Source organism: Antedon mediterranea, chromosome 10 (assembly GCF_964355755.1).
Source record: "Antedon mediterranea chromosome 10, ecAntMedi1.1, whole genome shotgun sequence".
In the NCBI taxonomy this organism is placed as follows: domain Eukaryota; kingdom Metazoa; phylum Echinodermata; class Crinoidea; order Comatulida; family Antedonidae; genus Antedon; species Antedon mediterranea.
The window spans coordinates 5995708-6008290 of record NC_092679.1 but is presented as its reverse complement, the minus strand read 5'-3'; the positions used below and the strand labels follow the sequence as shown (position 1 = coordinate 6008290).

Here is a 12583-nt window from a genome sequence, read left to right as displayed (position 1 = left end):
GATATATTATATTCTTTGATTACCCTTACATGTCACACCATGGATTAAAGAATCCATGGTCACACCTAGTGGTAAGATAGACTGAAACAAAAACAAAAATGTAAGGATTTTTAGTAGAAATAGCAAAATTATATAAATGTCTTTTTGTAAATACTGTATATACCATAAATATTGTAAAATAAAATTGTTTTTATAATAACCATGAATTTATAAAATAAAAATGCAATAACAAATATTACTACTGTATATTATGAATTATTTTTTATGAAGTATTCATCCAGAGATAATAATAAGGAAATCTTGCGCCGGTTTCCATCACAAATTAGATGGTAATAATGCATTGACACAATGCATGCAGTGAATGAATGAAATCAAAAGTCCGAGCTGATGATAAAGGTCTTAAGCTTTAAAATAAGGAATCAATGAATTTGCAGACACAAAAATAAATGTGGTATGTGGTATGTTGAAGAACGGTATAGACAAAGACAAGTATTTTAAAAACGATCCTGTCAGTAATTGGGAGCCCGGAATGCTGATCTATTTAAAATTCCGGTTGTTATGTGTTCTCAGAGTCCGTAAATTTGCCGTCAGCATTATTTGGCAAACGGCTGAGTCACTTTATTTGAATTTGATTAAAAGGGAAAGAATTTCCAATGTAAAGACGAAGACGTGACGTAACAAAAGCATGAACAAGTTGTTCAAGAGAGAGACATCCATTTAAAAAAAATGAATGTACAGTAGGCCTACTATATATTATGATTGTCACTTATGCTTGATTTGGTTTCGATCCAACTCGGCCCTAAACTGTCTTGGCCCCACGTCAAGTCGGCCCCACGTCAAGTCGGCCCCAAGTCACCTCGGCCCCACATCAACTCGGCCCCACGTCAACTCGGCCTCAAGTCAACTCGGCCTCACGTCAACTCGGCCAAAAACTAATCCGTCAACTCGGCCTCTAAAAACTATGAAACGCAAAAAGTGCTAAGGCCATATAAAAAAAAACAACAGTTGATCGTCCCCGCCCGCATGCTTTTTTCAGGCCGCTTCAATTTTTATTTTATTTTTTATTTCGATATTTTGTATATAAAACATTGATTTATGTTGTACCTTTGTCGAAAGCTAGGCCTAGCTCTTTCTTTTTTCGTGATCCACAGCCGTCGGGAGCCATCGATACACATCGTCGACTGCGATAAATTTGAGGTCATATTCTTTGATTATAGGTCAGCGATGATAGAGGTATCACTGCCGTTGAATGTATGAATATTTTGAATTACACTCATCATGGGTATAATATTTTACATAAACGTCTGGATCTAATTAGAATTTTCACAGCCGCTATATGCTCGCTACTCCCTAAAAATGTTGCCGTGAAGCAAAAAACGACTGGATTTGGAGAACACATGTTTTTGGTTCTACCTTGTTTCTATCGCTATATTCTATACATTTGAGTTACAGTATACACTATTAATATTTATAATTATTGGTTCCTTGGTAGGCCTACTTTTTAGTCCTTTTATCAACTGTTACATAATAATTTGATCTAGGATAGTAGGATACTGCTAGACTAGATAGTAGATAAACAACATGGTTTTTATTTGTGTTTCAATTCGGACTGCAACAAAAATCGTGAAGCCGGCCCTTGCTTGGTATGCGAGAACGGTGTAGTGGACGGCCGACGTACTCTCGCAGACATTTTCTCTGATTTTGCAGGCGGCGAATTCGATCAAGGTGGACCGATAGGAGACCAATACCAAACTACGGAGGTGAGTAATTGTTCGGTAAAAATGTTCATATAGAAGTAACAAAACTGTAGGCTAGCATATTGTCGCGAGAGAGTGTAGAGTTTGCCTATCCATATAGAGGGGCGAATCAACCCGGCTGGGTTGAAACTGTCCCATATATATAGGCTAGATGTTTACGGACGTGTTCGGGTACATGACCCACGTCCTGTTTAAAATATGTGTGTATGCATTGATATTCCCTCCCTCTTTGGATGTCATATTATCATATTATTGTCATGTTCAGAATTCTTTCAACACAACTGAATTTACCATATATTTACCCCTACTCTTTTTCATTCTTTATTCTAGTGTGAAGAATGCCTCAAGTGGCGAGTATGTTATGCAGCACATGTTCTGAAGCGTGACCAAGGGCAGCTCTTGGAACGAGAACTGGACACACTGTCGTATTCATGTGGAACTTGTTTTCAAGACATCCTGGGAGAGGACGATTCTATTGTTTTTGTCAATGACAAAATGACATGTGCCCTGCCTATCGAAGCAGCTTATTACATAACATTCACAGACCCCCTGTGCTTTTATTGTGGAACTGAGCACAATTTATCAATTGAGAACATGAATTATCCACTTTGTAGTGAATGCAAGGAATCAGGCAAAACACCCAAAAGGAAAAACACTAGAGCATTTGTGCCACAGTAGGCTAATAATATCCAGAAGTTTGATATAAAGTCAAAGTGTACAAAAAGGACTTTTATTGTGACCCCCTGATAAAATAAAAAAAAAGGTGTATTATAATATTTGCTGTTCTGTATACTTATGTTTGTTTAGACATCTTACAGTACTTACCATATTTATTTGAATTGTCAGGAAGGTTGTATGCGAGGGGTGGGAGTGATTTTTATTCATAGCGGCATGTTTATTCAAGAAAATACGGTAGTGAATCGCCATCTTGGAAAAATAAAAAATAAAAAATAAAAAGAGCCTCTTACTTCCTTTTTTTAGAAAACCAGGACGATCAACTGTTGTTTTTTTTTACATGGCCTAATATAGTAGTTAATATTATAATGGCAGGATATAGTACGGTTATGCCTACATAATAGACGAAATACAACGGAAAATTCAATATAAATGATTATATAATATTAATTGATAGGTAGTATTTATTTATATTGTTTGAAATAAACAAATATTTTTTCACATTTTGTATACAGGAATAACTGTCGAAGAAGACATTAAAAAAAATAATATTTAAACAATATACTTCGGTCTACAACTGTATATACATCAATATAAAAAGAATAATGACATTAAAATCAAAACAAATCAAAAGGCAAGAAAACAAATTGCATAAGCATTATGGGTATAGGTTACATGCACACACACCCAGACATGAATGTGCATTATTTTCAAATAGGCCTTACGGTTTTTTTTGTATGACATTTTTATTTTCATTTCGTTTAGTACTTCATATTCATAATTAATACAGTACAGCATGGGAAGAGAGAAATTTGCTTCCATAACAGTCCATAGGGATGTGATTGTGATTTTATTGTATTTAATTATGGATTCATGGAATTTGTCATGGTGTGTGTTGTTATACTATCATCGGGAATCTTGTGTCCCGTTTTGTAATATCATCTTTAATTAAACTAAAAAGAATAATTTTCTTCCTCACTATCATCCGATGATCATCCAGAAACGAACGTCACGTCACAAAACGGAACAGGGGCGGATTGCTATAAAACAGTCTTAACTAATGGTCTTAACTCCCCGATTAAAGCCGGCTTTATCCGATAGACGGTCTTACTAAAGCCACCCCTGTTAGACCATTGCTATAAAACAGTCTTAGATAAGACCGCGTAAAGTAACAAATTGAGGGCGTACTTTGCGCGTAAAATACCAAATAAGGTAATGTTCGTCACGCTTGTTCAATTCACAATCATAACAGTACGTACATTTCTACGCAAGAAAATCTATTCTAGGGCTATATAAGAATAAAATCACCGTTTTTATTTGATTTAACACTTAAAACTCGTTCTATTGGTTGTCTTTGACGATAAATAATACGTAAAAGCAACAAAAAGAGAGGTTTAAGACTGTTTTAAGACTCCTTCGAGTAGGCTTTAATTTTAAAGACCGTTTACAGGTTAGACCGCGGTATAGCAATGGTCTATAATGTTAGACTACTTGCTACGTCACGAATTATAGCCGGCTAAGCGCTAAGACCGGTTATAGACCCCTTATAGCAATCCGCCCCAGGTGTGAATGTTTAAAACGGAACGGTGAACGGGCGCGCGTCACGTTGAAAAAACGGCGCCGTCCGCGAAACGGAACAGGTACGGACGGTGGGAATGCCCCTTTAGGTGATCAATTTTATTGAACAATACAGGGCGCGGTGGGTGTTAAAAAACAGATGAGAATGCAAAGGCAATATTATGTTGTTTAGGAATTCCGTTGTTTTGGACTCAAACAATATGTTTTAGTTTTTGCTTGACAAAATAAAAATACGCCATTTTTTCATGATTTCTTCAATGTGTTTTAGATTAGTTTATATGCTTGACAAAATAAAAATACACCATTTATTCATGATGATTTCTTCAGTGTGTTCTAGATTAATTTCCCATAAATGTATTCATTGGATTCTCCATTATAATCAAATCACAAAAGTAATAAAAACAATTTGAATAGCGCACAATTGCAATAGAAATTTAACATGACAGAACATTCCGAATTTGTTTCCATAATCTCTTCGGTAGTTTGATTGACATCGTCAATAAATGTGTGAAAAGATTTTGTTACTGTAATATACCATTTTAATTAATGTCACATATAGTTATTCACTTTGACCGTGACATATTGCTAATAATTTGAGAGAGAATAATATACAAAAAAAAAACCATTTTTATTTTACTGTATTAATCTAATAATATCTATATAATATATAGGCCTTCTAAGAATATTTGCGATTATTTCTGGGAACATCCTCAAAATAGATCTAACAAACACATTACTGAGGGTTCTTACTGAGACAAACCAACCAACAATATAAATAAAAATTACCTATCAAACGAAAAACGATCAGCCAGTGTGTTATAATTTACATTGAAATTTCCGTTTTATTTCGTCTATTATGTAGGCCTGACCGTAATATCCTGCCATTGTAATAAATGAACTACTATATTAGCACTTTTTGCGTTCCATACTTTTTAAAGGCCGAGTTGACGGATTAGTTTTTGGCCGAGTTGACTTTAGGCCGAGTTGACTTGAGGCCGAGTTGACGTGAGGCCGAATTGACTTGAGGCCGAGTTGACTTGAGGCCGACTTGACTTGGGGCCGACTTGACGTGGGGCCGACTTGACTTTGGCCGAGACGGTTTAGGGCCGAGTTGACCTGCACCCAGTTGATACACTTACGTACTGATTTTACGGCCTTACCTATATTATACCATGGAAGTTTTATACCTCCATGATTATACCTCTATATCAGAGACTCTATTATGAGAAACACATTATACAGCAGTCATGTACTGTATGATATAATGAGGGAATTCCCCTATCACTTCACGTCGTCCCAGCCGTACGTGCAGCATGCAAGGGTCAATGATTACATCATCACACCGCCGCCGGTAACCTTTTTTCACTCGTGACGAGTGTGAAACAAAGAACTTGTTGTTGTGAAACCTTAATCAAAAACACGTGAGGGTGTGAGGAGGCGTGTACCAGAACGGAAATGGAGCACGTAACAACGGCAATCATTGTGAGTTGTACCGGGTGTGTTACTATTCGTTAGTGAAAATATGGTAACCCTGACTGTTTATCCAAAGTCTACCTTGGTTGATGAGAAAATCTCCATAGAGGTTGTAGGCCTTCAACCGAACAGTTTGATTACGCTACGAGCATCGGCAACAGAGTGTGGGAAGACGTACGATTCTTGTGCTCATTTTCAAGACGATGGCAGTGGGTATGTTCATACTAATATCAACTCATCTCTTGGTGGAACCTACTCAGGTTGGTAACTATTTATAGATAATTTTTATAGATACTACTACCTACTAGTTTTTTGGACTTTTTTGGGGAAAGGGGGAGGGGGTTGGAATGGGGATTGATGGGTTTGGGGTTGCACCTTTCTTTTTTCTTACTTATAATAGCGTTCGTGTATTGTTCAGGCAGAATGAACACAATTAATTGGTCAATAGAAAAATTATTAGGTAACTCCATACAACCTGTAATAAAGATATGGAATGTCAATGAAGTACAGTACAATTATTAAATTATAATTAATATTCCTTTTTAATATTTTTGAGGTTTTTCATTAATATATATTTGTAATTAGTATCAATATAATATTTATTTATTGGAAGCAAAAACATGAACGTTCTTCTTTATATAGGTGTACAAAGCATGGGCCTGTTCACAAGCATGCAGCCAGCACCCAAAGAGAAGCGTGGAACTCGGTTACTTAAAAAAGATGTCACAACACCTTTAATTACTGTTTTAAGAGTCTACAACGGGTTTCATACAATCAAAGACTTTTACAAATCGTCTCTGAAAGTTTTAGCAACAACTAGCGTAGATCGATGGTATATGAATGAAGATGTGGAGAGGATACCCGTGGAAAGGGGTAACATCAGAGGGATTTTGTTCAAGCCAAAAGGTTTGTTAAAGATGTCCCCCTGCAAAAACTTTTTGTGTTGAATATGCCATTTTGATGTCAAATAATTACACGCACACGTTATACACTAAAATTGGGTATAAACAAATATTTACCTGAAAAAACTGTAATTTTATGCAAACAATAGTCAAATTGGCTGCCAGCCAATGGAATTTTGGTTGAATTGAACCATTTATTATGTCATTTTATAAGTGAAACTATTATTAACGTTATGAAAACTAGAAAATGACCTATTCAAAGTCTGATTTAATTAATTTGTTATGTTTTGACATAATATAGTGTAGCATATGCACAAACCATATTTTATTTTACATCTACCCCATTTACACTGGCAGTAACAACACAAAGTTGATCCGGAATATATGGAATTGTAATTATTAACTAATGCATGACCATGCTGATTTTTAAAAATAAATTCTGGATTATCATTTTGTAAAAAGACAACCTGCAGTCAAATGGACGTTTTCAATGAATATCTTTTCAAAGTTTAAATATATTTTTTGTTTTAATTTGGTATATTTTTAAATATTAGTCAGTTCAATAAAAAATACATTTATTTCTTTAAAAAACGGTTAAAGATGTATTGTCCCCCAAAAACATGAAAAATGAAGATTAATTAAATCAGACTTTGAATATGTTAAATTTGTAGTTTTAATAAAGTTAATAGAAAAAAAATTAATGTTTTTACTTATAAAATGACAAAATAAATGGTTAAATTCAACCAAAAACCCACTGGCTGGCCGCCGATTTGGCCATTATTTGCTTTAAATTACAGTTTTATCAGGTAAATACATTTTTTTTTTAATGCAATTTTTAGTCATAAGTGGATAACTATTATGTTGCATTAAAATGACATATTCAACAAAAATGTTAAGAATTATTTTTTCAGGAGGACAATATATCTTTAAATCGTCTCAGTATAGTAATTAGTAATTAACTAATATACAGTTTATTTTATTTTATTTTATTTTATTTGATGATAACGAATGTTAATGGAGTCACAAGTTGAATTGGTATCTTTTACTACAGGACCAGGACCATTTCCGGGGATCATTGATTTGTTTGGTGGTATAGCTAGGCCGGTAGAATTCCGCTCAGCACTTCTAGCCTCTCATGGCTTTGCTTCACTGGCATTACAATATTTTGTTTATAAAGATTTACCGTTATCAATATCTAAAGTTACTATGGATTATTTTGAGGTAAGCAATGCACTACAGGCCTTTTCTTTTGAGGTGAGCGAGTGCGATCCCTCGCCTAACACACTCATAAACTGCCCTTGAGGAGTGCGATTTACAACACACATAAATTTTGTAAACTTCTACAGCACCCCCTTTACATATTGAGGAGTGCAATTTGTAGGACACCTATAATTTTAAAAAGACAAGGCCTGCACTATATCTATAAAAAACTTGAATTACTGCTTCTCTTAAGGAGTTAAACAGTTATTTTATTTGATTACCCTTTCACGCGATCGATCAAAGTGGATGCATTACATCACAATATGAAAATATCAATCCGCGCATGATGCATGTTGGGATTTTTTTTTTCACACTTTTAACCGTTTAGACGAAAACAATTATTGCAATAGGTCCATATAGTATTTATTTTTATATAAAATGTAGTGTGTGACCTTAAATTTAAGAAAAAGCCTAGGTATAGTATCTTTAATTTATTTATTAAATTTTTTTTTTTTTTTAAATTTATTGTGGGTTTTTGTCCCACAATGACACAGTGCTGGTTTTCATTAACAAAGTGTACTCGGCCAGCACCTTAGTGACAAATATTTCTACAGGTCTAAATTTTATTTTATGACAATTTATATTTACATAAAGATTAATATTATTTTTAGTTTTTATTAAACTTTGTTTAATGAGGGTGACTCAAAACAGCCGAAGCTGACATGCATGAGGCCCTCAACAATTTAAAAAACGGGAACGATACAAATACGAAAAGACGAGAAAAAAGATAAAAAAAGAGACCAATAAAAAAATATAAAAATATTACTATTGTTTTTAAATGCAGGAAGCTGTGGATTGGTTGCATGAACAGAGATTTGTTATCAGTGCTGGTATCGGTTTAGTTGGTGTCTGTACAGGAGGCGAGATTGTTCTTAAGATGTCGACATTATTTGGACAAAAGGTAGGTTTCACTTTCTGTCTGGCTGCCTGACTGTCTGCATAACATTCACTTTCTCTGAATCAACTCTCTCTAGGGAATAAAACCCATCTTTTTGTTAAAATGGACCTGAAATGGATTATAAATTTTCGAGAAATTCACACATGTTATTTAAATGTATCACATTAACAAAAGCGCTGTCGGGAGCACCTATACTTCTGTACACCAGAGACTGTTGGGAGTGTTGTGCAGACTGCGCGATAGTCAGTGTGAATAGTCGACAGTCAGGAAAGGTACACAATCATTGACACTAATAATTCATGAAATATAAATACTGTTGAAATATAGTGCCCTAAAATGGACTTTTATATGTCGTTTCAACCTTAGCTATAGCCACATATATTCATATATGCCATATTGTTTTATTTTATTTAACAGATAAAAGCTTGTGTTAGTATTAATGGATGTCCTTATCATATACCTTCTCATCCGACCAACAAGTATAAAGAGCAAGAAGGTCCAACCGTACCGTATGTAGTACAGTTTAAACAGTTCATACCTAGAAAACATTGTAAACCATACTATTTATCACAATTGCCTCCATAACTAAATTGAATTATGAAGTCTTAAATCAGCAATCTATCACAACACAGTTGGTGTTGTAGGCATGTGTAGATCAGATCTTTTTTATTTTAAAGAAGAGAAAACCTCAACTGTCCAAAATTCTGAAATCGATACAATTAAAAAATGATTGAACTCAGATGCTTCCATTTGATAATATACAGGCACCATACGGTTAGACCACTATTCACATGTTAAAATTTGATTGAGTAGAAGATTCCCCACTTCAATCATTGTCTATAAATATTTTGTTTTCTATTTCTCAGTGTGTATCCTAAAAAGCTAGAATATGTTGATGATGCAGCCATTTTTCTTAATTATTTTCCAACTTCCTTGCCAGAGGAATGCAAAGATGCAATGATGAAGGTGAGTAGACATTATGTTAGAGTAGAGCCAGATCTAGAATGTAGAAAGCGTTAGGATCCATACTATAAAATTCTGTGTTACTGTAGTTCTACTCACCCTAAACTTTTAAATCGGCACTCACCCTAACCTTTTGACACTCGCCCTAAACTCCTGAATACTCACCCAAAACTGCTTCACACTCGCCGTAAACTTCTGGACACTATCCCTAAACTCCTGGACACTATCCCTAAACTCCTGGACACTATCCCTAAAGTCTTGAACACTCACTGTACCCTCCTTGACACTCACCCGAAACTCCTGGACACTCTATTTAACTATTGGAGGCTCATACTAAACTATTGAACGCTCATCCTAAACTCCTGGACACTCAACTTAAACTCCTGGACACTCACCCTAAACTCCTTGACACTCACCCTAAACTTCATTTATTAGCTAGAGAATGCAGAATGTGAATATCTTCTCATCTCGGGTGACGAGGATAAATGTTGGTCAGGGAGTGCGTATGCAAAACAAACTGCTGACTACTTAAGATCAAAGGACAAGAACAACTGGACAGTTGCTAGCTACCCTGGAGCTGGACACTTAATTGAGCCACCGTACTCTCCTATGTGTTCATTGGTATACATGGACTATATTGGTAAGTTTTTGTGTGTTTTTTTTTCAACATTTTTATACCACCATTATTAGTACCGTACTGACGCGGGTATAAGCCCATACTCGGGTATAAGCCCACCCCCGACTTTTGACTAATTTTCATGAAAAATGAGGCACTCGGGTATAAGCCCACCCATTAATCTACAGTGTATGTCGTAATACATTATTTTGTATTTGGCGACGTCCATACACCGAATACACTTACCTTTGATCATAACCAAGCTAGGCTAATATACGCTAGGCCATATGAGGCCTAGCCGTCCTGTTTTGTTTACATTCCATCGCGGTCGAAGATCGCTTCACACATGACGCTACAAGTCGCCAAAACGGAAAACTACTATTTGGTATCGGCTGCCATAAACAAGCTTATTAAATTTCTTTGGTACATTTCTATTTAACGAACATTGTATACTTGCTTTTCTGCTTGATAAATTCTTGTTAAATTGATGTTTAAAATAAGATATTCTACGATAAATTACACGAACTATAAGCTTAATTTTCCGACACTCTACACCTCGTGTATTTAGAGGCAACGTCGTACACGTGAGGGCGCTCGCTCGCATGGTGGAATACGTACACGGTGTACATGTGCTGTTTTTGACGATCTGCATTTTTGGATCCTCGGGTATAAGCCCACCCCCCAAACTTGACGTGATTTCATGTTCGAGGGCGGTGGGCTTATACCCGCGTCAGTACGGTACTGTTTCGAAAAAAATCTTTCACTTAAAAATATGCAAACACCATTCCATTAGACCACTATTCATTTGTTAAAGTTAAAACCCCTTCTTGTCTATAAATATTTTTAATTTTGTATTTATCTATGTATATCCTAAAAAGTTAGTAATTGTTGTGTTTTACATTACATTTACATTGCAGTCCCTGTTTTGAAAAAAATTCTATACCTTAAACTGTAATTTAATAGTTACTGTAAAAATCAACCAAAAATACTAGTTATACTGTAAAACACTTTGGAGTGGAGTTGTTGGTTGGTGATTATGATGCTTGGCTACCACTCCAAGGGTCCTGGGTTCAAGTCCCGTCACATGTCAGGATTTTTCTAAGGACAAAATTACAACTCCACTCCCAAAGACTTGTAATAAGGCTTTGTTTATATAGAGCATCTTGTGTATATGTTTGTCTTGTGAACCTCTGAGGGACCCTAATGATCAGCAATTGCGGGATGGATCACCCTCATTAAATATGGTAATTAAAAAACATAAAACAACAAAATAATTTATTTTTCAGATGATCTCAGTTTGTATGGAGGGCAACACGATGGCCACGCCAAAGCTCAAGAAGATTCTTGGCGTAAAATACTAGAATTTCTAAACAAACACGTTAGCAAAAGTGTAATATGTGAAATAAAGAGAAGTACACGTACTAATATCTTGCCACTGGCCTTAAAAAGTAATCTTTAAAGGACATCACAGGGCTGTTCCATATTCCTTTACAGGGGTGGTCCATATTCCATATAATAATGGCATTTGTAGTGTCTATGAAGATCTCTATTTACAAATACCTGGTTTGTGTAATTCACACAGTACTATATTTAAATTGTTTAAGAATTATCAGTATTATTATTGGTAAATTACTTTTTAATTATGATAATGCTCAGATTTTTTCGATATATATATATATATATATAGCAATATATTTTATTTTGATATATATAAGAGAAAATATAAGATTATATAATTTTTATTTAAATTTGAAGAGGAAATGTAAATTACTGTACAATGAATATGATAAAACAAATTAAAAATGAGAAATTTGGTTGGCGTGTTGAGTGCGAAGAAGTGAACCGTAGATGCATGTTTCCCTCCCTATGCTAGTGGTCTGGGGCTGAAAATAATTTTGCAACATTACAATTTAAACAAAAAATTACAAAAAAAAGTAATTTAAATTAATAATATTATATTATTAAGTAGAAATTTAATTTTGACAAGTATAGTTCTATATTATGATTAATTAAACAGACTATCTAATTTGAAATAATTGAAAAATGTTGAATTTGTCTAATAATTTGTTAATATTTTTATTCTAATGATTTTATTATTGAAAGTGAACAAACAACTTAATTTTTATTTTATGATGTATGTTCATAGTTTCTAAAACTTAATTACAATACACTACTTATTTTTTTAAAGGACATCAACAAAAATATTTATATATTTTTGTGGGAAAGGTGATTTTTATTGTAATCATTTTATTTTAATTTATTAATGAAAGTGGAAAACAAATTAATTTTGATTTATATGTTTAGAAACCATAATTTCTATAAATTTCAAAATTGTTTCTAAAGGACATGCAACAAAATATTTACATATTTTTGTGGGATATATAAGTGATTAAGCCTATACTTAAAAACGGTGTTAGTAAAATAAATATATTGAAGACATCAAATGTCAAAAATGTTATTT

The 12583-nt window shown here is 34.2% G+C and overlaps 1 protein-coding gene and 1 pseudogene across 1 annotated transcript; both read left to right on the top strand.

Moving 5' to 3' along the window:
• Positions 1 to 1199: 1199 nt before the first annotated feature.
• On the top strand, positions 1200 to 2640 carry LOC140060614 (uncharacterized; annotated as a pseudogene).
• Positions 2641 to 5190: 2550 nt separating this feature from the next.
• Positions 5191 to 12529, top strand: LOC140060171 (bile acid-CoA:amino acid N-acyltransferase-like). The gene is made up of 8 exons (XM_072106267.1): positions 5191 to 5743; positions 6126 to 6389; positions 7437 to 7606; positions 8430 to 8546; positions 8961 to 9052; positions 9410 to 9509; positions 9942 to 10146; positions 11409 to 12529. The coding sequence occupies exons 1-8, from the start codon at positions 5533 to 5535 to the stop codon at positions 11579 to 11581; spliced, it is 1332 nt and encodes a 443-aa protein (XP_071962368.1). The 5' UTR covers positions 5191 to 5532; the 3' UTR covers positions 11582 to 12529.
• Positions 12530 to 12583: the final 54 nt, after the last annotated feature.